Genomic DNA, 24394 nt, shown 5'->3' with positions numbered 1-24394 from the left:
ATATGAAGCAGCTGGAATGATCAACAAGATTCCTCATGAATGAGGAATTGATATTTATGTATATACTATATTATTCTTTTTTTAAGATGGGGTCTCGCTCTATTGCCCAGGCTGGAATGCAGTGGTGCTATCTTGGCTCAACCTCTGCCTCCTGGTCCAAGTGATTCTTCTGCCTCAGCCTCCTGAGTAGCTGGGATTACAGGTGTGCACCACCATGCCCAACTAATTTTGTGTTTTTAATAGAGACGTTTCAGTATATTGGCCAGGCTGGTCTTGAAATCCTGACCTCAAGTGATCTGGTTGCCTTAGCCTCCCAAAGTGCTGGGATTACAGTCATGAGCTACGGCGCCCAGCCTATTTTTCTCAAAAAACAAAACAAAACAAAACAAAAAAACACAAAAACTGTAAACCATTTAAATTTAGCAGTGGAGGGTTTTATACCAACTTTAGTGACACTAAATGCTAATAAGTTCTGGTAACCCACTATCACTGGACCAACCTGTACTATAATTTTTGTCATTATTTTAGAGTGTACGGTTAGAAGTTAACCGTAAAACAGCCTCAGGCAGGTCCTTCAGGAAGTATCCAAAAGAGGGCATTGTTATTATAGGAGGCGACAGCTCCATGCGTGTTATCCACCCTGAAGACCTTCCAGTGGGACAAGATGTGGAGGTGGAAGACAGTGATATTGATGATCCTGACCCTGTGTAGGCTGAGGCTGATGTGTGTGTCTACGTCTTGGTTTTTAACACAAAAGTATTAAAAAGTAAAAAAAAAAAAAAATTAATAGATAAAAGCTTATAAAGTAAGGATATAAAGAAAATATTTTTGTACAGCTATACAATGTGTGTTGTAAGTGAAGTGTTATTACAAAAAAGTAAAAAAGTTAAAAAAATTTAAACATTTATAAAGTAAAAAAGTTACAGTAAGCTAAGGTTAATTTATATTGAAGAAAACAATTTTAATTAATTAGTGTGGCTTACGTGGGCAGTGCTTGTGAAGGCTGCAGTAGTGTACAGTAATGCCCTAGGCCTTCACATTCATTCACCACTTACTAACTCACCCATAGCAATTTTCAATCTTGCAAGCTGCATTTATTTACGGTCAGTACTCTATAGAAGTATATTTTTTTAAAAAAATCTTTTTTTTTTTTTTTTTGAGACGGAGTCTCGCTCTGTCACCCAGGCTGGAGTGCAGTGGCCAGATCTCAGCTCACTGCAAGCTCCGCCTCCCGGGTTTACGCCATTCTCCTGCCTCAGCCTCCCAAGTAGCTGGGACTACAGGCGCCCGCCACCTCGCCCGGCTAGTTTTTTGTATTTTTTAGTAGAGACGGGGTTTCACCGTGTTAGCCAGGATGGTCTCGATCTCCTGACCTCGTGATCCGCCCGTCTCGGCCTCCCAAAGTGCTGGGATTACAGGCTTGAGCCACCGCGCCCGGCCAAAAAATCTTTTGTACTATATTTTTACTGTACCTTTTCTATGGGCCTGTGAGGCCTGTGAGTTCCCGCGTCCACCAGCTCCCCCCGCAGCCGGCTCCCCCCGCAGCCGGCTCCCCAGTGGTCCGCTCCGTTTGCCAGGTGCGGATTCTGTTCCTAACCTAAGCCTGTGTGTTCTTCGCGGCTAACTGTGGCCCCGACAGGCCTGGGTTACTGCGGTGGCCGCAGCCAGAGCAGCCTTGGCGCTATGAAGGAGCCCGGGGCTACCCCTCAGCCTTACTGGGGGCTTGTCCTGGAGGAGCCACGCAGGGTTGCGGCAGCACTGCCTGAAGGCAGGAGACCAGATTCGACTCCTTACGGTTTTCCATGGAAATTGGTGATATGTGCAGCTGTCGTTGTATTTTTTGCTGTTCCCTTTTTCTTGTGGAGAAGTTTTAGATCGGTTAGGAGTCGGCTTTATGTGGGAAGAGAGAAAAAGCTTGCTGTAGCACTTTCTGGACTAATTGAAGAAAAATGTAAACTACTTGAAAAATTTAGCCTTATTCAAAAAGAGTATGAAGCCTATGAAGTAGAGTTATCTTTAGAGGATGCCAGCTCTGAGAAGGAGGCAACAGAAGCACAAAGTTTGGAGGCAACCTGTGAAAAGGTAAACAGGTCCAATTCTGAACTTGAGCATGAAATACTCTTTCTAGAAAAAGAGTTAAAAGAAGAGAAATCTAAACATTCTGAACAAGATGAATTGATGGCGGATATTTCCAAAAGAATACAGTTTCTAGAAGATGAGTCAAAATCCCTCAAATCCCAAGTAGCTGAAGCCAAAATGACCTTCAAGAGATTTCAAATGAATGAAGAACCACTGAAGATAGCAATACAAGATGATTTGAATGAAAATTCTCAACTTCAGGAAAGCCAGCAACAGCTTTTTCAAGAAGCTGAAGTATGGAAAGAACAAGTGAGTGAACTTAATAAACAGAAAATAACATTGGAAGACTCCAAAGTACACGCAGAACAAGTTCTAAATGATAAAGAAAATCACATCGAGACTCTGACTGAACGCTTGCTAAAGATGAAAGATCGGGCTGCTAGGCTTGGAGAAGACATAATGGATGATGGTAACTTGGAATTAGAAGTGAACAGTGAATTGGAAGATGATGCTAACTTAGATAATCCTCCAAAAGGAGCTTTGAAGAAACTGATTCATGCAGCTAAGTTAAATGCTTCTTTAACAACCTTAGAAGGAGAAAGAAACCAAATTCATATTCAGTTATCTGAAGTTGATGAAACCAAGAAGGAGCTCAGAGAGCATATTAAAAATCTTCAGACAGAACAAGCATCTTTGCAGTCGGAAAACACACACTTTGAAAGTGAGAATCAGAAGCTTTAACAGAAACTCAAGGTAATGACAGAATTATATCAAGAAAATGGAATGAAGCTATACAGGAAATTACTAGTAGAGGAAAATTACCGGTTAGAGAAAGAGAAACTTTCTAAAGTAGACGAAACGATTGGCCATGCCACTGGAGAGCTGGAGACCTGCAGAAAGCGAGCCAAAGATCTTGAGGCAGAATTTGAGAGAACTCTTCATTTTTATCAAGGAAAGATTATTTCCCATAAGAAAAAAGCACACGATAATTGTTTGGCAGCATGGACTGCTGAAAGAAACCTCAATGATTTAAGGGAAGAAAATGCTCACAACAGACAAAAATTAGCTGAAACAGACTTTAAAATTAAACTTTTAGAAAAAGATCCTTATGCACTTGATGTTCCAAATACAGCATTTGGCAGAGAGCATTCCTCCTATGGTCCCTCTCCACTGGGTCGGCCTTCATCTGAAACGAGATATTTTCTCTATCCTCCAACTGTGTTGGAGGGTCCACTCAGACTCTCACATTTGCTTCCAGGGGGAGGAGGAAGAGGCCCAAGAGGCCCAGGGAATCCTCTGGACCATCAGATGACCAATGAAAGAGGAGAAGCAAGCTGTGATAGGTTTACCGATCCTCACAGGGTTCCTTCTGGCACTGGGCCCCTGTCATCTCCGTGGGAACAGGCCTGTAGGATGATGTTTCCTCCACCAGGACAATCATATCCTGATTCAGCTGTTCCTCCACAAAGGCAAGACAGATTTTATTCTAATTCTGCTAGACGCTCTGGACCAGCAGAACTCAGAAGGTTTAATATGCCTTCTTTGGATAAAATGGATGGGTCAATGCCTTCAGAAATGGAATCCAGTAGAAATGATACCAAAGATAATCTTGGTAATTTAAATGTGCCTGATTCATCTGTCCCCGCTGAAAATGAAGCAACTGGCCCTGGCTTTTTCCCTCCACCTCTTGCTCCAATCAGAGGTCCATTGTGGCCAGTGGATATGAGGGGCCCGTTCATGAGAAGAGGACCTCCTTTCCCTCCACCTCCTACAGGAACCATGTTTGGAGCTTCTCCAGATTATCTGCCACCAAGGGATGTCCCAGGTCCACCACGTGCTCCATTTGCAATGAGAAATGTCTATCCACCGAGGGGTTTTCCTCCTTACCTTCCCCCAAGACCTGGATTTGTCCCCCCAACCCCTACATTCTGAAGATAGAGTGAGTTCCCTTGAGGGTTGGGTCTGCCTTCAAATGAGCCTGCTACTGAAGATCCAGAACCACGGCAAGAAACCTGACAATATTTTTGCTCTCTTCAAAAGTCATTTTGACTATTCTCATTTTCAGCTGAAGTAACTGCTGTTACTTCAGTCATCACACTTTTGCTCAAATTGAAACTGAACGGAATTATAATTCTCAGGATAGTATATTGTAAATAAGGATGAATCTTATGAGTAAATTATTTCCATTTTATTTTATTCTAGATAGTATAACTATTTTAATTTGATTAACTAATCCACTGTTATAGAAACAATAGTGGGAGTTTTACATATGTAATCTTGCGGGTGGGGAGGCTTTAAATTTTAAAGGCCATGGCATTATGCCAAGAACTGGATTTACTGTGGTTGTAGACAAATGTGAAAGTAACTTTATGCTTAATTAAATAAATTTTAGTTGATTTAAAAAAATATATATAGGTTGCATTATTCTTCAGGTATGGAGAGACCAACAGATCAAGAGTCGATTGCCACTGAAAAGAGAGTTTGTTACTCACAGATCCCAAGAGAAGGGAAAGTGCTATGCCATGCAGCACCGAATAGGGAGGCACTATGGTCAGCAAGAAGGCAGGAGTGATGGAAAAACATGGGCAAGAGCCTTTACGGTGGTTTCCACGGGAAGGAATAAGTGAGGCAAGATGAGCAGGGTTAAGGTTAGCTATTATAGTTTCAGTAATTTCAGCAGGCTCTGGGAATAGGGGCTGTCCCTAGTTGTCTGGTACCTGGCCCTGGAGTGCTTAGGACAGAGGAACAGTGGCCTAGAGTGTGTGAGTCCTATGGAAGGCTGATGAAGTAGGTAACTGGGAGCATGAGCTCTGGACTGGTTAGCTTGTGTGTGAAAAGCACACTCATGGGCAAGATGTTTACTGTCTCTAGGAATTGGCTAACCCTGGGAGGGACAGGCCTGACAAGGTCAGCAAGGCCCTAGATGTCGAAGCGTCAGGATACATAAAAATATGTGGTTGATATAGCATCAGAGCCTCTGTCTTCACGTGGCCTCTGATGAAGGGCTCTAGAGTGAGCTCCCTTAGGGGATGTCAAAGGTAGTTCAAGAGAGCAGAAGCCACAAGGCAACGTAAAGCCTCAGTGATATCTAAAAGAAGATATTACTCCTTATATCACGGTGGGTGTACACCTTGTGATATTATTTGTAATATCTAAAAGAAGATATTAGGAGGAATATCTCCCTTAGATATTACAAATCATATTTTCAAAGGATGTCCACCCCTGTGATATTGGAGAAATACCTCCCTTAGAAATTACAAATAATATCATCACAGGGTGTACCCCCACTGTGATATTAGGAGTAATATTTCCCTTATATATCATGAATAATATCATTACAGTGTGTACATCCACTGTGATGTTAGTAGTAATATCTTCCTTAGATATTATGAATAATATCATTACAGGCTGTATATTCACTGTGATATTAGGAGTAATATTGCCTTTAGATATTATAAAAAAGCAGCCGGAAAGATCAATGCCCAGATTCCCCATGAATGAAGAATTGACAAAAGGCGAGACTGAAAAGGACCCAATAGTCCGAAAGACAGTTCTTAAGGCCTGAAACTTATACTGATTTTATCTGAGTTCCTTCCTCAGGAAAGGACCCCAGACCTCTCAAAAAGTATCAAAGAACTGAAACTCACCAGATCACCACATGCAGACAATGAGATGCCAGACCCCTCATTCATTATGATTTCTTCCTTAGGCCTCTTGAGTTACCGTTTTCCTACACATTGTTACATTGCTTCCTTGCTATATAAACCCCTAATTTTAGTTGTCCAGGGAGATAGAGTTGAGACTGATCTCCATCTTCTCAGCTGCAGCACCTGATTAAAGCCTTCTTCTTTGACAAGAGGCAATGCCTAGAGCCTCAGCAGCCACTTTGAACTCTGGGGTGATCTTTGAGTCAATCATTGTCTCAGTGATTGGCTTTCTTTGGGGTAAGCAGCAGGACCTAGACTGAACTCCCGATGTTTTGGTAATAATCATGCATTTCAAATCGTGTTCCTGCTCTTTTGAACTAGTTGAGAATTTATTCATGGAAGTTGTTCTTCACTTTAAAAAAATTTTCTATAACATCATTAAGTTTTATGGAAATTTATTTCTTCTTGAGTTTGTTACAGAAGTGTAGTCCTCAGTAATGAGATTTCTGATATAATTCATAGTATCTAAGAGAGATATTACTCCTAATATCACAGTGGGTGTACACTCTGCGATATTATTTGTAGTATCTAAGGGAGCTATTACTCCTAATTTCGCAGTGGCCATACACCCTGTGATGATATTTTTTGTAATATATAAGAGAAATATTATTCTAGCATCACAGTGGGTTTGCACCCTATGATGATATTCTTCATAACATCTAAGAAGATATTTCTAATATCACAGTGAATGTACACCCTGTGTGTACTCTCTGTGATGATACATGTAATACCTAAGGGAGATATTACTCCTAATATCACACTGTGTGTATACACCCTGTTATGATATTATTCGGACTATCTAAGGAGATATTACTCCTAATATCACAGTGGGTGTACACCCTGTGATGATATTATTTGTAATATCTAAGGGGAATATTACTCCTAATATCACAGTGGGATACATCTGTGATATTATTCATAATATCTAAGGGAGCCTTACTCCTAACATCACAGTGGGTGTACACCATCTGATGATATTTTTCATAAAATCTAAGAGAAATATTACTCTAATCTCATGGTGGGTGTACACCCTGTGATGATATTATTCACGACATCTAAGGAGACATTACTCCTAATATCACAACAGATTTATACCCTATATGTATATGCCTTGGTGATTTAGTACATAACACCTAAGGGAGATATTCCTGTTAATATCACACTGGATGTATACCCTGTTAGGATATTATTCATAATATCTAAGATGGTATTACTCCTAAGACCACAGTGGGTGTACACCCTTTGATTTTATTCATAATATCTTGGGGAGACATTACTCCTTATATCACAGTGGATGTATGCCCTGTGATGTATTCGTAATATCTAAGGGAGACATTTCTCCTAATATTATTTGTAATAGCTAAGCATGATATTTCTTTTAATGTCACAGTGGGTGTACAGTCTGTGATATTATTCGTAACATCTAAGGGAGATATAATTTCTATTTGTCACAGTGGGTGTACACCTTGTGATATTATTCCCAATCTCCAAGGGAGATGTTACTCCTAACGTCATATTGGGTGTACACCCTTTAATATTTTTAGGAATATTCAAGTTAGATATTATTCCTAATGTCACAGTGGGCGTACACTCTGTGATATAATTCATAATATCCAAGGGAGATATTACACTTAATCTCACAGTGATTGTACACCCAGTGATATTATTGTAACATCCAAAGGAGATATTACTCCTAATATCACAGTGGGTGTACAGCCTGTGCTATTATTTGTAATATCCAAGGGAGATATTACTTCTATTCTCACAGTGGGCTTACACCCTGTGTGTAGTCCCTGTGATATTATTCATGATATTCAGGGGAGATATTATTCCTAATATCACAGTGTGTGTACACCCTGGGTGTACGTTCTGTGATATTATTTGTAATATCCAAGGGAGATATTACTCCTAATGACACAGTTGGCGTAATTCCTGTGACATTAATTGTAATATTGAAGGGAGCTATTACTCCTAATATCACAGTGGGCAGTGTCATGCCGTGTATGTACACCTGCCGTGACAGTATGCGTAATATCAAAGGGAGATATTACTCCTAATATCATAGTGGGGTTTGTTACCCACTGTGTGTACACCTACGGTGGTATTATTCATAATATCCAAATCAGATATCATTCCTAATATCCTAGTGGGGGGTGTTAACCACTATGTGTAACCCATGGTGATATTACTCCTAATATCCAATGTACATTTTACTCCTAATAACGCAGTGGCAGATGTTACACCCTGGGTGTACACTTGCAGTGATGTTAGTTATAATATTGAAGGGAGGTATTACTCCTAATATGACAGTGGGGGGTGTTACAGCCTGTATGTACACCCACGGTGATATTATTCATAATATGTAAGGGAAATATTACTCCTAATATCACAGTGGGTGTACACCCTGTGATATTATTCGTAATATCCAACGGAGATGTTACTCCTAATATCAAAGTGCATTTATACCCTGTGATCTTATTCTTAATATTCAAGATTGATATTACTCCTAGTATCACAGTGTGTGTACACCCAGTGATATTATTCGTAATATCCTAGGGGAATATTACTGCTAATATCACAGCGGGTGTACACCCTGTGATATGATTCCTAATATCTAAGGGAGATATCACTCCTTTTTTTTTTCTTTTTTTTGAGACAGAGTCTCACTCTGTCTCCCAGGCTCTAGTGCAGTGGCCGGATCTCAGCTCACTGCAAGCTCCGCCTCCCCGGTTTATGCCATTCTCCTGCCTCAGCCTCCTGAGTAGCTGGGACTACAGGCGCCCGCCACCTCACTCGGCTAGTTTTTTTTTGTTTTTTGTTTTTTGTTTTTTTTTTTTGAGACGGAGTCTCGCTCTGCCGCCCAGGCTGGAGTGCAGTGGCCGGATCTCAGCTCACTGCAAGCTCCGCCTCCCGGGTTTACGCCATTCTCCTGCCTCAGCCTCCCCAGTAGCTGGGACTACAGGCGCCCGCCACCTCGCCCGGCTAGTTTTTTTTTGTATTTTTTAGTAGAGACGGGGTTTCACCGTGTTAGCCAGGATGGTCTTGATCTCCTGACCTCATGATCCGCCCGTCTCGGCCTCCCAAAGTGCTGGGATTACAGGCGTGAGCCCCTGCGCCCGACCAATGTTACTCCTTTTGTCACAGTGTGTGTACACCCTGTGCATACACCCTGTGATATTATTCGTAATATCTAAAAGATATTGCTAAAAGGCTTTGCGCATGTTGGGATGAAAATGAGATGGAGGTCATGATCTTTTTAAGAGTGGAGAAGAATGAACACAAAATGTCATTTTATAAAGTCAATTGCAGCATCTCTGTCCATGAAGAAGGAACTACTGGTTACTCAAGCATCTCCAGTACTTTATCACAGCTGGCACAAAGGAGATATAAGAAAAAGTGCAAGGTGAGGTAAAAAAGGTAGGGCCTTATAACTATGTGTGGCATGCTAAGGACTTTTATCCTGAAGTCAATGGAAAGAATCATAAACAGGAAAGTAACACAGAAAGATCTGAGAAAGATCAATCCACAAGATACACTGGGGAGAGAAGATACTGAACACAGAAGAGCTAGGTACACTATTATACTTGTTCAGGCAAGAAAGGTAAGGGTCTAAACTAGGGGCAGTGGAAGTACGGTTGGTAACAGGTACAAACATGAGGGTTCTTCAGATGACTAATACAGAAAAGGATGAAGGAGGGGAAGAGAAGGGAGTCAAGGATAGAGTTTTAAACTTGGACAATCAGATACTGCCCCTTACTATTGGAGGTTCCAGAGAGACAGAAGCAAGTCTGGTAGAGCTAACTGAATTTTGCAGGCGAGAAAATATATATTAGCCCTAGTATCAGAAACTAAAGCATAAAGCTTAAGTGTTAAGCCCATTATGGATTATCGTTTTTTGGTAAAAACCAACTAACTGGCTCCTTGCTGATAAGAAAGAAACTTTGCAAGAGTAAAACGATAAAAAGGCAAATAAATCTAATAATAAAGTTCGTCAAAAATTATTAGCAAGGTTTTAAAATATAGAAATAGCAATTTCTGAGATTGATAGTCAATATTTCTTCTATATTTTCCCCATTCACTAACTTTCAGGTATGGTTTGTACAAGTCAAGTCTTAGATTCCCCTCGGTGGAGTACAGCACAGTAAGCAAGAGTTCTGGCTTTAGCATCAAGCTTTGTTTGTTTTTGAGACAGAGTTTCACTCTGTCACCCAGACTTGAGTGCAGTGGAACAATCTCGGCTCACTGCAACCTCCACCTCCCCGGTTCAAGTGATTCTCTTGCCTCAGCCTCCCTTGTAGCTGGGATTACAGGCATGAGCCACCACACCCGGCTAATTTTTGCATTTTTAGTAGAGACGGGGTTTCACCATGTTGGCCAGGCTGGTCTCGAACTCCTGACCTCAGGTGATCCACCCGCCTCAGCCTCCCAAAATGCTGGGATTACAGGTGTGAGCCACTGTGCGTGGTCCTAAATTCTTATATTGACTGTGCCTAACTCAAGATGTTAAAATAAGAACAGGATAATTTTTTAAATCTAATTAATTAATTAATTAATTAGAGACCGGATTATAACACTGGCTAATTTTTGCATTTTTGATAGAGACAGGGTTTCACCATGTTGCCAAGGCTGGTCTTGAACTCCTGGGCTCAAGTGATCCACCCACCTCAGCCTCCCAAAGTGCTGGAATTATAGGTGTGAGCCACTGCACCCAGCAAAGAACAGAATAATTTTTTTAATGATGAGGAAGAACATAATGCAGATAAAAGGAAGCAATAAATGAAATAGCAAAAAGAAACAATAGAAAGGATTAACCAAACCAAAAGCTAAATTTTTAAAAATATTAACAAAGCCTCCTGCTGTGTGGCCCGGTTCCTAACAGGCCACGGACCACTTCACACGTCCTTATAAAGCTCAAGTGCAAGTACACTGACACCTTGGATTACAGCAAAAGACCCTGAAGCACAGACAGAACCCATCTGAACCATGCCCCGATAGTCAGTGTAGCTGGTATGCTAAATAGCACATCTTAAGAAATAATTTTTAAGTAGTAAATTTTAGTCTTCCACCACTGCTTAAACTTTTTTGAGGAAATCTCCCACTGGATAAAAACTCAGCAGGATCCAAGGTTTTCTGCTTCCTTTGAGGATAGACAGACCTACAGTCATTTACCATAAACATAGTATCTATTTAGTAATTAGAATGCCAAGACCTAGCTATTGACCATACAGTCTTCATCCAAAGTGAATAAATGAAGATTACTTCAACTCTCTAATCTTCAAGTCAAATCTTCACTTGCTTCCTCTTCCAGTTCAAAAAGAAATACTAGGAAGAGAGAGGGCAGGGTACAGTGTAAGATGTCATGTACATGTTATGTAAAATGCGTACAGTGCCTGGGTTATAGAGTTTATTTGGAAGGTGATTCCAGGAAGCAGGGATGAGGGACTGGAGATAATGAGATAAAGAAGGAGAAATGCCAACGTAAGCAGGAGCAATTAAGGTCCCTGCTATGGACAACAGGGATTTGATTCTTCTAAGAACCCTGAGAAGTATATGGAATGCTCCCAGAACTGTCTCCTGGAGGACTAAAGATTACAACATTGTTCATCATTGTTTCCAGTGGAACTGTCTACCATCTCCAAGACGCAAAATCTCTATCCCAACAAAGTCTAAAGTTGTTGGGGCTGGGTGTGGTAGCTTACACCTATCATCCCAGCACTTTGGGAGGCTGAGGCAGGTGGATCACTTGAGGTCAGGAGTTCCAGACCAGCCTGACCAAGATGGTGAAGTACTGTCTCTACTAAAAATACAAAAAAAAAAAAAAAAAAAAATAGCTGGGCATGGTGGTTCACACCTGTAATCCCAGCTACTTAGGAGGCTGAGGCAGGAGAATTGCTTGAACCCAGGAGGTGGAGGTTGCAGTGAACCAAGATCACGCCACTGCACTCCAGCCTGGGTGACAGAGCAAGACTCTCAGTAAATAAATAAATAAATAAATAAATAAATAAATAATAAAGTTACAGGGAAGAAAAGCACAAATTCAGAAAGTGAGAGTGATGATGAAACAGGTTAATTCTACTGTCATCTCTTCGTTTCCAGCCACTTGAGGATACAATAGCATATATCAGCCACTAGTTCCATACATAAGCTACATCCTGGCAGACAACACCCAAAAGTCTTAGAGTGTCATACCAAAACTTCTGCCTTAGCTGGGCCTTTATATGTAATATCATACTTCTATCAGGATGGCTGCTTTAGGCTGATGCCTTGTATGGTAGGATTAATTGATCCCATATAGCAGCGGTCCCCAAACTTTGTGGCACCAGAGACCAGTTACATGGAAGACAATTTTTCCACGGACAGGATTGGGGGGCATTAGATTCTCGTAAGGAGTGTGCAACCTAGATTCCTCAGGTGTGCAGTTTACAATAGGGTTCCCGCTCATATGAGGGTCTAATGCCGCCACTGATCTTACAGGAGGTGGAGCTCAGGCAGTAGTGCTCACTCACCTGCTGCTCACCTCTTGCTGTGCGGCCTGGTTCCTAACTTTGTTGGGATAGAGATCTTGGGTCTTGGAGGTGGTGGACAGTGCCACTGGAAACAATGATGAACAAATGTCTTAACCTCTAGTCCCCCAGGAGACAATTCTGGGAGCATTCCACATGCTTCTCAGAGTTCATGGGGGTTGGGGATCCCTGCCATAGAGGATCAAATCCAGCATCTATTAACAAAATATAACATTGCACTACAATAAGAGATTAAAACCCATGAGCAATTAAATCTGCCACCGGAATAAAAAACTAGTAATACTATGCTAGCTTTTGAATTTCTCAGTTGCTCAATAGAGCAGGAAGCTTTTTCTGAAATGGCTCCCAATGATCCCCCTCTCTTGGTATTTATGACCTTGTGCCATCCCCTCCTCTTGAGTGTGGGCTGCACCTAATGACTTCTAACCAGTAAAATATGGCAAAAGTGCTGGCATATCACTTCTGAGGTTGGGTTTTATGAGACCATGACTCACTCTGTCTTTCACTCTCTCTCTCTCTCTCTCTCTCTCTCTCTCTCTCTCTCTCTGTCTCTCTCTCTCATTTGTTCTAATGAAACAAGCTGCCATGTTGTGAGCTGCCCTATGGAGAGACTCAGGTGGCAAGGAGCTGAATCCTGCCAACAACTATGAAAGTATGCATGGAAGCTGATATTTCTGAATTGGCCTTGAAATGAGTGTAGCCACACCTGACATCTTGATTGCGGAGAGAGATGCCAAAGCAGAGAACCCATCTAAACAGTGCCCAGATTCCTTACCACGAGAAAATGTGAGATCATAAATAATGTTGTTTTAAGCCACCAATTTTGGGGGCAATTTGTTACGCAACAATATATAACTAATAAAAGAACATTGTAAATAAATCTGAAACTATAGATCAAAAGCAGAACAGATATCACTTGTTATCTTCCTTCCAGAAATGACTATGCCTCATGGTAGATTCACAGCTTTTTGATAATTTTACAATGTTAGGATCATGAAGGTACATGTTTAGAATTCTGCTTTTAATAAACATATAGTGATTTTTGGCAACACTGTTTTAGAGCCTCAATTGCTTTTTATATGGCGATGAAAGTAAGATAGAAAAACATTCCCTCTTACAACAGCAGCATAACATTTGAAAATATTTAAACTCGAATAGAAATATATCTCATTTTCTTGAAAAATTGAAAATTTTGTTTCTTTAATAACATTTCTGTCAAAATAGCGGCAAATTTTGGTGCTTTCCTTGCTTTTTTTTGTTTCCCTTCACAGAGTATTTAAAATACATCCAGAAAATCTTAGAAAAAGCAGATTAATGTTAATATGTATGAAATTTCTTTAATTTGTAAAATAGTTAAATGCTGGTTCCTTGCAGGAACATGTATAGACAAGAGGTATGTAAGAATTTAGATGACATTGCAAAGCAGTGGGCAAAAAATGATGTTTTCAATAAATCACATTAAGACAAGTAGTTATATTTGAAAAAACATGAAAATGATATTTGTAATTCAAATATTACATCAAATAAATTAAAAATGGCTACTTATGTGGGTGGCAAGCCACCCAGGTGCCGAGGCAAGAGATCAAGGGCACGAGCTGTTCCAGTATAATAAAATGTATCAAATAAGAATAGTTATACTAGATATAGATAATAGATATGATTATATATGAATATAATTAATCATTAGTTTGTAGCAATTACTCTTTATTCCAATATTATAATAATCCTTGCTCTACAATTATTACCTAGGAAAAACCAGGCCATACAGAGCTAGGAGCTGAGGGGACATAGTGAGAAGTGACCGGTAGACAAGAGTGCGAGCCTTCTGTTATGCCCAGGCAGGGCCACCAGAGGGCTCCTTGGTCTACCGGTAACGCCAGCGTCTGGGAAAATGCCGTTTCCAAGCAGACCCTGGTCTAGCGGCAGCGTCAGGGTCAAGGAAAAACACCCGCTACTTAGCAGACCGGGAAAGGGAGTTTCCCTCTGCCTGGGGGGAGTTTAGAGAAGACTCCACTCCTCCACTTCTTGCGGAAGACCTGACATCAGTCAGGCCCACCCGCATTTATTCGGAGGCCTAACCGTCTCCCTGTGATGCTGTGCTTCAGTGGTCACACTCCTAGTCTGCCTTCATGTTCCATCCTGTACACCTGGCTCTGCCTTTTAGATAGCAGTAGCAAATTAGTGAAAGTACTAAAAGTCTCTGATATGCAGAAATAATGGCGTAAGCTGTCCCTCTCTCTCTCCTCTCTTTCTCTCTGCCTCAGCTGCCAGGCAGGGAAGGGCCCCCTGTCCAGTGGACACGTGACCCACATGATCTTACCTATCATTGGAGATGGCTCACACTCCTTACCCTGCTCATTTGTCTTGTATCCAATAAATATCAGTGCAGCCTGGCATTCAGGGCCACTACCGGTCTCCACGTCTTGGTGGTAGTGGTCCCCCGGGCCCAGCTGTCTTTTCTTTTATCTCTGTCTTGCGTCTTTATTTCTACAATCTCTCGTCTCCACGCACAGGGTGAAAAACCCATCAACCCTGTGGGGCTGGACCCTACATACTTATATTCTACCTTCACCTTCACATTGCTGGTGGACATTTGGTTGCTTCCCTCTACCTTTTAAAAAATTATTATGATTGGCTTGGGCATAGTGGCTCACGCCTGTAATCCCAGCACTTTAAGATGCTGAGGTGGGTGGGTCACTTGAGGTCAGGAGTTCCCAATATGGTGAAATCCCATCTCTACTAAAAATACAAAAATTAGTCGGGCATGGTGGTAAACACCTGTAACCCCAGCTTTTCGGGAGGCTGAGACAGGAGAATCATGTGAACCCAGGAGGTGGAGGTTACAGTGAGCCGAGATGGCACCATTGCACTCCAGCCTGGGCGTCGCAGTGAGACTCTGTCTACGGAAAAAAAAAAAAAAAAAAAGATTATGATTAAAACCATTATAAGGAACTTTCTTGATATGCATATTTTTGTACTGATTTAATTATTTCATTAAGATGTTCCTAGAAGCTGAGTTGCTGGAATAAAAGGCGTGAAATCTTCAATTTGGGTACAGAATGTCTACTAGAAATGTCATAGGAATTATACTCCCACCCAACCTGTCTGGGAACAAGTATTTTTTCCAAATTCATGCCAATACTTTATTATTCCATTTAATCTTTGCCAAATTAGTCTGCCAAAAAAGTATGTAATCAAAAACTTTTTGCACTTCTTTGCTCTAGAGTATTATTGGCCATTACCTCATATACATAGTTACGGCTCTTTTACAATTCTTCTGTATTAATTGCCTTGTTCGTGTTCTTTTTTCATGTTTTAAAAAAATTTGAATCCTCATCTTTACAGATTTTTAAAAGAGATGTTAATAAATTGAGTCTATTTCAATCCTTCTCATATGTGGTGAAACCACTTTATTTTCTCCATTTATTTCTTTTTAAATCTATTTTTTTCTGAAGCAAGACTTGTTCAATTTTTCATAGCCACAATGATCAATAATTTTCTCTACAGTGTCATTTTTACATGGCAATGAAAATAAGATAGAAAAATGTTCCGAATTACAAAAGTAGCAAAACATTTGAGACTATCTAAACTTGAATGAATAGAAATATATTCCATTTTCTTGATTACTAGGAAACTTTGCTTTGATAAAATTTCAGTAAAAGAGCTTTCCTAGCAAGTAATGCAAACAATCACTTACTCCGAGAGTTTGCGTTTAACATTTCAAATTATATGTCAATGTGAAATATATTGATTATAATGTGTGAGATGAGAATTTAATCTTAGTTTTTTACTCCAAATGGTTAGTGAGTTGTCCCACATCACTTTTTCAATAATCTATTTAACAATAAGCCTTTCTCACTGATTTGAAATGGCAGTTTTTCATATCATATTCTTCGAAATCATCTTTTGTTGATGTTTAGCTAGCTATTGCTGCATAACTAACCACCCAAAATTTCGAAGCTTAAAACAACAAAATTTATTATTTCTTGTAGTCTGTATGTTTACTGGGATCAGCTACATGATTTCATCTGGAGCTGAAGTCATCTAGGAACTTCACTGGCCTGGAATGTTCACTCATATGTCTTATGTCTCTAGGCAAGGATGACTGGAAGGCTGGGATAGCTGCATTGTTAGGAAAGATGGGCGTCTCCTTTTCCATGTGGTCTCAGGGCCTCTCACTTCCTACTTTTCTTGGTTTCTCCATTTGGTCTAACAGGTTAGCTGCATGTCTTAGTGTCTAAGGACTCTTCAAAGAGCAAAGCTGAAGCTTCCAGGACTATGTATGGCTTATTTTCTGGAAGTGGCACAGTGTCACTTCTGACGCATTCTTTTGGTTAAAGAGAATCACAGAGTCAGCCAAAATCAGTGTGGGAGGGAAATATACAAGCCTGGAATACTGGGAAGTTTAGTTCATTGGGGGGCCATCTTTGAAGACTAGCTACCACCAGTCGCTAACTGTTCTTTTCTGAAATTGAATACATCATAACTTTGTCAGAAATTTTCATGCCTTCCAATGAGTAAAGTTTTATAAAATTCTATTTATTCAATGTGTATACAATTCATATACAGTCATGCATAACATAAGAATGTTCCAGTCAATGATGTACTGCATATACAACTGTGGTCTCACAAGTTTATAATACTGTACGTTTACTGTACCTTTCCTATGTTTAGGTATGTTTACACACACAAATACCATTGTGTTACCATTGCATACGGTATTCAGGACAGTAACATGCCACACAGGTCTGCAGCCTAGGAGAAAAAGGCTATACCATACAGCCTAGGTGTGTAGTAGACTATATCGTCTAGATTTGTGTAAGAACCCTCCATGATGTTCACACAAAGATGAGATTGCCTAAAGACACATTGCTCAGAGCGTATCCCCATCGTTAAACCATGCATGATTGTATGTATTTTCCTTGTGAATGTAAAACTATTTTCTATATTACAATGAATATGAGATGATTCGTGATATTAAAGTATATTAACTATATTGCTAATTTTAAAAATATTAGACCCATATAATATTATTATTAGACCCATATGAGTTCCTCTTTGTAAAACTGTCAGAAGAATGTGCACCTAATGTTAAACTCAGGTATCTCTGGGAATTGGGGTTACAGCTAATAGATCGTTTTCTTCAGAGATATTCTGATTTATCTTCAACTTTCACGTATTGAAAGCCAGCAACGATTTTGTATACTGTTGGCGAGAAATTTTCTGCAGGTCGTTAGTATTATTCCCTTAACATTCCGCTGGAGTATCTTTCGCAGTCATTTTCATTTCGCATAATTTTCCTTTCTCATCTACAGCCTTCGGTGAAACGGATATGAAACTTTACTTTTCGTATTGGTGATTCACAGCAGTCACCCAAGTTCTGTAGTTAAAGCATAAGCTCTTCAAAGATCCTTCAGGGTAGGGCGGCGGCCGCGACGCCTTCTGGGGACTGTGGTCCGGGAAGCCAGCGCGGGCCTCGGGAGAGCCCCGGGAAAGGCGGCCCGGGGGCCTTTCTGCGCATGTGCCGTTCCTGTTTTTCACCCGGACGCGCTTCCGGTTCGACAGACTCTTCCGGGTGAGGGTCTTTCAGCCCGTGAATACCTGGTCCCGCCGTGACTTGGACCTGGTGCGAACTGCAGGCGAAGCGGGTGCACCCACAACCTATAGGAAGGGCTGGCGGCGAGCTCCGAGCACTCGGGCGTCGGAGGGAACGGTGGGGCCGGGCGGAGCTGTCCTCGGGTCAGCGGAGGGTGGACGCGCGCTCTCCCTGTCTTTGGAGGGAGGGTTTCCTGTTGTCGGGAGGCGAGGCGAGGCAGCTAGGACAGGATTGGGCTCCTGACCCGCAGGCCACGGGGCGGGGTCTCTCTAGGGCCCTGATTTGCCTGAAGAAGTGAAAGGTTTGCGCATCCAAGTAGCCAGAGTGAAAGTGAAAGGTTTGCGCATCCAAGTAGCCAGAGCCTCTTTCCAGAACTTCTGCTGATGCACTTAGTCCTGCAACCATTGATTACTATAGCTCAGCAAAGTTCATATCACGTTTCGGAAGAAGGATGTGAGCTGGAATGGGCAGGGTCCAGATTTGACAGGAAAAGACACTTCACTGGAGGTACCTGCGAGAGTCCTGGGTTGGAAGGAAGGCGTACTAGTTATAAATAAGGAAATGATCTCTTCATCACTTCCTAAACACATACATGTCATTCCCTACCATCTCCATCCTCTGTTTATTCTGAGCTGCACCAACCATGTTCATCACCTCACGTGGGATTTACTGAGTTTAACCCTTACAGAGCTACACAATGGGGTAAAGGAAAGACTAAAAACCAATTTATCTTATTTTAAAATTACGACTTCGTAAAGATTTTATTCAGTAATGCAGTTTGCTAGCGACAGAGCCAATAACTGAATTCTGGTCCTTTGAGTAACCGTCAGGGCTTTGTCATCTACCACATTTAAGTTACCTACCACAAGAAGTTTCTTAGTAAAAGGTCCTCTTGTGAAACTGCAGCTAAGGAAGACCAAACTGTCAAAAAGACAAACACCTTAAACACTTTCATTCATTCTCTCTGGATTCTCTCATCTCAAGTGGCTAAACACATTAGTAGGAAAGTAGGTAGGTGACAAAATATCATTTTCCTATTCCAAGAAATCTTTTAATCCTAGAATCCACTTTAATACCAAAATAGTGTTCCAGGCTTTGTGTATACTAACTTTGGTTGACCTAGTCTTCTATTAATTGGACTCAGAGGTTTTCAGTTTTTTTCAAAGGAGGCATAAATTCTCAGTAATTCAGTAGAAAACATTTGTTGACAGTAAGAAAAGCTCTATGTGACTATTTTAGAACTATAAATGGACAAGTGAACGTTTCCTCAAGCTGTTGCTTCCTGAACCAGACTGGTCAAAGGACCGTGTTTTTAAATGGGTGTGTGGCTGTCTTTGTAGGTAACTGTAGAGCTGCTGTGTGAGCCAGATTGCTCATTCCATTCCCCCATTCTTCCTTACCCAGCTCTGCTTTCAACACTCTTGGCCCTTTCTCAAGAGAACCTGAAAATGAACAAATTTCAGGTAAGTTGCTCAGGGATTTACTTCTCACATTATACAGTGAACTTCAAGAGGTTTAGAGTAGTTTGCAGATGAAACTGAAATGTATAAAATTCAGCATCAGAGTATTCGATCAGTACTAGAAAAGTGGACATAGATATACAGAAATCATATATTCCTATAGACTTACTCAAATGGTTCCAGAAAGGCCCAGACCATATGAGATAGCCCTTACACTGGATTTTGTGTGGTTTTCCCATCAATTATCTAAAAATTTTCTTGGATGATCTTTGAGTAAGTGAAGTAGAGGCAGCACTGCCAAAAACAGCTGGGAAAGAAATGCTATGGGTTTCCTGTGACTTCTATACCCAGGCAGAGCACAGTAATTACAGGGAACCAATCCAGTGTCATCCGAACAGGCAGCATTCAGATGGTTCTCTGTGATGTCTATGATCCAGTGATAAGACCTAGAATAAATGGATAAAACCTGTAACAAATAGAATAATATTCTTCAAATAATGCCCTATAACTTTATTGCAGCTGTACTTATAAAACAAGTTCTAGAGGGGACAATTCAATATTCTGTAGGTAAAACTTCACTTGCCTGTCTCATTTCAACCCACTTGATACAGTCTTATGTCTGCCCCCACCACTCTGATGGATCTGTTCTGGAAAAAGTTACCAGTAACCTAAATGTTTTCAAACCCAATGAGTATTTTTCAGTTCATACTTTACCAGACTCTTTGTTGCATTTGACAGTATGACTGCCCCCTCCCTAATATGCACCTCTGATAATGTCTGTGGTATCCATCACTTGATTCTCTTTGTAGCTCTACAATCATGTCTTTTTTTTTTTTTTTTTTTTTTTAATTGAGATGAGGTCTCACTATGTTGCCCGGGCTGGTCTCGAACTCCTGGGTTCAAGTGATCCTCCCACCTTGGCCTCCCAAAGTGCTGTGATTATAGGTGTGAGCTGCCATGCCCAGCCTGTAATCATGTCTTTTTTATATCTTTTATACAATCTTCTCTTTTGTTTCATGAACATTGCTATTCCATTGTTAGCCCATTATTCTTTCTGATTTTTTTTTCTTGCCCTTTGTGGTTTTTAACTTGTGAGTCTTTATGCTCTGAAATATTTCTGCCTCTGAGAACCTCAGCTTGAGATTCTTGCTGAACATCTCTACAAGGATGTCCAGAAGGCACATGGAGTCCTCGTATCCAACATGGAAATAATATTTACAACTTGCTCAATGTACTGCTGCTTCTTGATTCCCTATCAGTGCTGCTTCCATCAAGCCAGAAAATGAAGTCTATTTTTTTTTTTTTTGAGATGGGGGTCTCGCTCTATTGCCCAGGCTGGAGTGCAGTGGTGCAATCTCGGCTCACTGCAAACTCTGCCTCCTGGGTTCACACCATTCTCCTGCTTCAGCCTCCTGAGTTGCTGGGACTATAGGCGCCCACCACAACACCCGGCTAATTTTTTTGTATTTTTAGTAGAGACGGGGTTTCACCGTGTTAGCCAGGATGGTCTTGATCTCCTGACCTTGTGATCTGCCCGCCTCAGCCTCCCAAAGTGCTGGGATTACAGGCGTGAGCCATTGCGCCCAGCCTGAAGTCCATCTTAATTCTCCTTTTCCTCACCTCCTACCATACCTGTTTGTCGAGCTTGCTAATAACATTTCTTGAATTTGTCCTTTCACTTCCTTCTCCTGCCTCAGTTTCTCGTGGGTTGTCATAATATTAGTAGCTTTCTCAGCAGTCTGCCTGGCCCCTTCCTCTTCCCACCTCAAGGCTGTTGTTCACACTGACCAGTTCCTCCAAAATGCCAACGTGATCATGTCTTAATACAGAAATGACTTAAGAGGTTCCACACCACTTACATAATACAAGTTCAGCATCCTTGGTATGACGTGTAAGGCTATTTATGTCATGACCGTTTCCTGCCTCTTCTTAATTCCTACCACTCTGGACCTTTCACTCAACAACTGTATATTGATCCAGCAATTGTGTGTCATACGCTATGCTAGATGGTCTACATTCAACTTGAATGAAGGAGATACTGTCTCTGTCCTCATGGAGCTCACATGCTAGTGAAAGAGAAAGATATTACACCAACAGTTCAAACTGTGCTGAGGTGGTTCTCAACTCTGCCAGACCCATATCTATTTACAGAACATATTTTCTTATGAGCTATATTGGGATGCAAACCTTCCATATTCAGCCATCTCCTTTATCTCTCTTAGTTAATGCCACCCACCCACACCAGGCTGCCTCCTCTTTTAGACTTGGATGAAACCACACACCATAAGGTGTGGTACCAGCTTCCTGAGGGGCCAGATGGTGGAGCCAGATGATGCAACCTGGAAGTGTGGGCAGGTTAACTCACTGGGTGAACCTTGAATGAAGGGAAATGGAAAATGAGAAGGAGGTGGGCAGATGAATTCACCATCCTTTCTCTCTTCTGTGCACTATTTCAAGATTAGTTTCTCCTGGTGGTTCTCCCAGAGGTGTCCCATGTGCTGACCCCATGCTCCTGCTGAGGAAACTTGCCCCTCTTTGGGGCTTGTAGTGAGGTGGTGGGCAGCATGCTAATGTCTCTCATATCTCATTGTTTACATCCTTTCTTTCCTCCCTTCCTTACTTCCCTCACCCTCACTACCCTGGCTTGGAGTTCCCAGATAAAATGATACAGACTGAGTCCTTGCCTTAGGCTCTGTTTTCTAGAAATCCGAACTAAACGCCATCCTCCCTTTATCCTGTTTTGAAGATTATAGATAATTTAACCTACTTGTGTAATTTTTAAAAAATCGATAGAACTCGAATATAGAGGAAAAGTAAAAACATAAAGTAATTAAAAATGATATGTATCTTAATACAGACTTGCCCAGATATAACTATAGTAAAAGTCAAAAGAGGAGTCTGATGTTTATACAGACTACTTTTAGGTTAAATCTCTATGAATGTAGTTACAGGTTCTCACTGATACAGGAGCGATGTGTTGTGATTTGAATACTGTACATAACATTGACATTGTGATATTTTTCAAGAGTGAAAATCCCTAAAGTTCCAGTTCAAATCAAATACAAATTGTCCTTGATATACCCACTATTACATTGAAGAAAATTTAATATACATAAAAAATATATATATATATATAAATATTATGTGTTCAAGTGCCAAATGGAATAAGGTTCTAGGCTCAGATCATTATAAACAGATTTTTCACTTATATGAATATTTAAGATTAGAAAGTTACACAGGACTTGGGGCATTTCTCTACTGTAGGAGAAGGTATTGCATGTTGCAGTGTCTCTACCATCCCTCCTTCCCTCTCCCTCCACCAAATGCCAGCAGCATCCCACAGAACCCTGATGGCCAAAAATGTCTCCACAGATGTGCTTCATGCCCCCAGTGGGAGGGACCACCCACACTGAGCCCCTCTGAAGAATGATGGTGGTCTGCATTTAGTCTCCTGAACATGCCCCAAATTTTACACTTCTTGCTTTTAATCGTGTTTCCACTGTTTGCTCCTTGACTTTCTACCCCTTTTCTGTCTACATTGGGACCATAGCCAGGAGCCATCTCATCATAGGACCCATTCCTGTCCCCATATTCTGTGTCCACAGACTGTGTGTTTACAGAGCAATGCTGGCCCTCTTCATCTCTGCATTACGTATAGGGTCTGGTCATTATCTGTCTACCTCACAAGTAAGACTATTGGCCTTTAAAGGTGTAGGCATATCTCCTCAGTTGCCGTATGCCTACTCATAGTAGTGCTCATCATTTCTTTTTTGTGGGTAATCTTGTTTTGTGTGAAACAGTAAACTCTCCTCTGCTCTGAATGGATCATCGTTCTACTTACAGTGTTGCTTACAGAGTGGACCTGAGTCACCGGGAGAATCGAGTTTCTTTTTCTTTGTCATAAGCACCTTTCAGTTTCTCACAAAGTGAACACATTCACTGTTCTTACTTTGGACTTTCTGCTGTGAAGTGCACTGGGTCTGCCTTAGCGAGTACAGAACTTTTTAGTGAAGGCTCTTCCCTGGCACTCTTTCCCCTGGCGTTTTGTTTGTAGTATTTTTGCCATTCTTTCTAGTCATTAAGACCTTATATGTCTATTGTTGTGCCTATAATTATAACATACTCTTTATCTTCAAGAAGCTTATAGGTCCTTTAGGCCGGGTGCGGTGGCTCACGCCTGTAACCCCAGCACTTTGGGAGGCCAAGGCGGGCGGATCACGAGGTCAGGAGATCGAGACCATCCTGGCTAACACGGTGAAACCCCATCTCTACTAAAAATACAAAAAAATTAGCCGAGCGTGGTGGCGGGCACCTATAGTCCCAGCTGCTGGGGAGGCTGAGGCAGGAGAATGGCATGAACCCGGGAGGTGGAGCTTGCAGTGAGCTGAGATTGCGCCACTGCACTCCAGGCCCTGGGAGACAGAGCGAGACTCCATCTAAAAAATAAAATAATAAAATAAAATAAAATAAGCTTATAGGTCCTTTAGAGGAAGTAATTCATGGAGGAAATAAAATGGATAATGTAACGACTTCTAGTTTATGTATAAGAGACAGTTAAGTGGTGATAGCGGGAAAGGCCTCATTGAATTACCTAATAAAGTATGTCAGTAGAAAGATGTAGGCCGGGCGCGGTGGCTCAAGCCTGTAATCCCAGCACTTTGGGAGGCCGAGATGGGCGGATCACGAGGCCAGGAGATCGAGAGACGATCCCGGCTAACACGGTGAAACCCCGTCTCTACTAAAAAATACAAAAAAACTAGCCGGGCGAGGTGGCGGGCGCCTGTAGTCCCAGCTACTCGGGAGGCTGAGGCAGGAGAACGGCGTAAACCCGGGAGGCGGAGCTTGCAGTGAGCTGAGATCCGGCCACTGCACTCCAGCCTGGGTGACAGAGCAAGACTCCGTCTCAAAAAAAAAAAAAAAAAAAAAAAAAGAAAGATGTATAGCAGATCAAAGATCAAAGAAAAGAAAGACTGGGGTGAGCTAGAATGGTCATGTAGGTGAGGTGAAACATACAGCAGGCCAAAGCCC

The 24394-nt window shown here is 41.4% G+C and overlaps 2 protein-coding genes across 20 annotated transcripts in view; both read left to right on the top strand.

The window, feature by feature from the left end:
• Positions 1-1642: 1642 nt before the first annotated feature.
• Positions 1643-4226, top strand: LOC102128275 (cTAGE family member 2-like). The gene is given in 2 exon segments (XM_074003245.1): positions 1643-3990; positions 3992-4226. Coding segments are annotated over 2 exon segments (2469 nt in total). The 5' UTR covers positions 1643-1683; the 3' UTR covers positions 4154-4226.
• A 13647-nt stretch (positions 4227-17873) lies between these two features.
• The window catches only part of ZNF334 (zinc finger protein 334), a 58219-nt gene continuing 51698 nt past the window's right edge, over positions 17874-24394 (top strand). For 7 of the 19 annotated variants that reach the window (XR_012419481.1, XR_012419480.1, XR_012419479.1 and 4 more), the window contains exons 1-2: positions 17874-18023; positions 19311-19369. Coding sequence is in view for 3 of the 19 variants with exons in the window: in XM_015429908.4 (XP_015285394.3) it covers positions 19355-19369 (15 nt within the window). In the remaining 16 variants the exon portion in view is untranslated. Of the gene's footprint in view, positions 18050-19310; positions 19370-24394 lie in introns of all 19 variants that reach the window. The other 12 variants (XR_012419478.1, XR_012419476.1, XR_010578714.2 and 9 more) reach the window with 3 other exon arrangements.

The sequence above is a fragment of the Macaca fascicularis genome, chromosome 10 (assembly GCF_037993035.2).
Source record: "Macaca fascicularis isolate 582-1 chromosome 10, T2T-MFA8v1.1".
NCBI lineage: Eukaryota > Metazoa > Chordata > Mammalia > Primates > Cercopithecidae > Macaca > Macaca fascicularis.
This window is presented reverse-complemented; position numbering and strand designations above follow the sequence as displayed.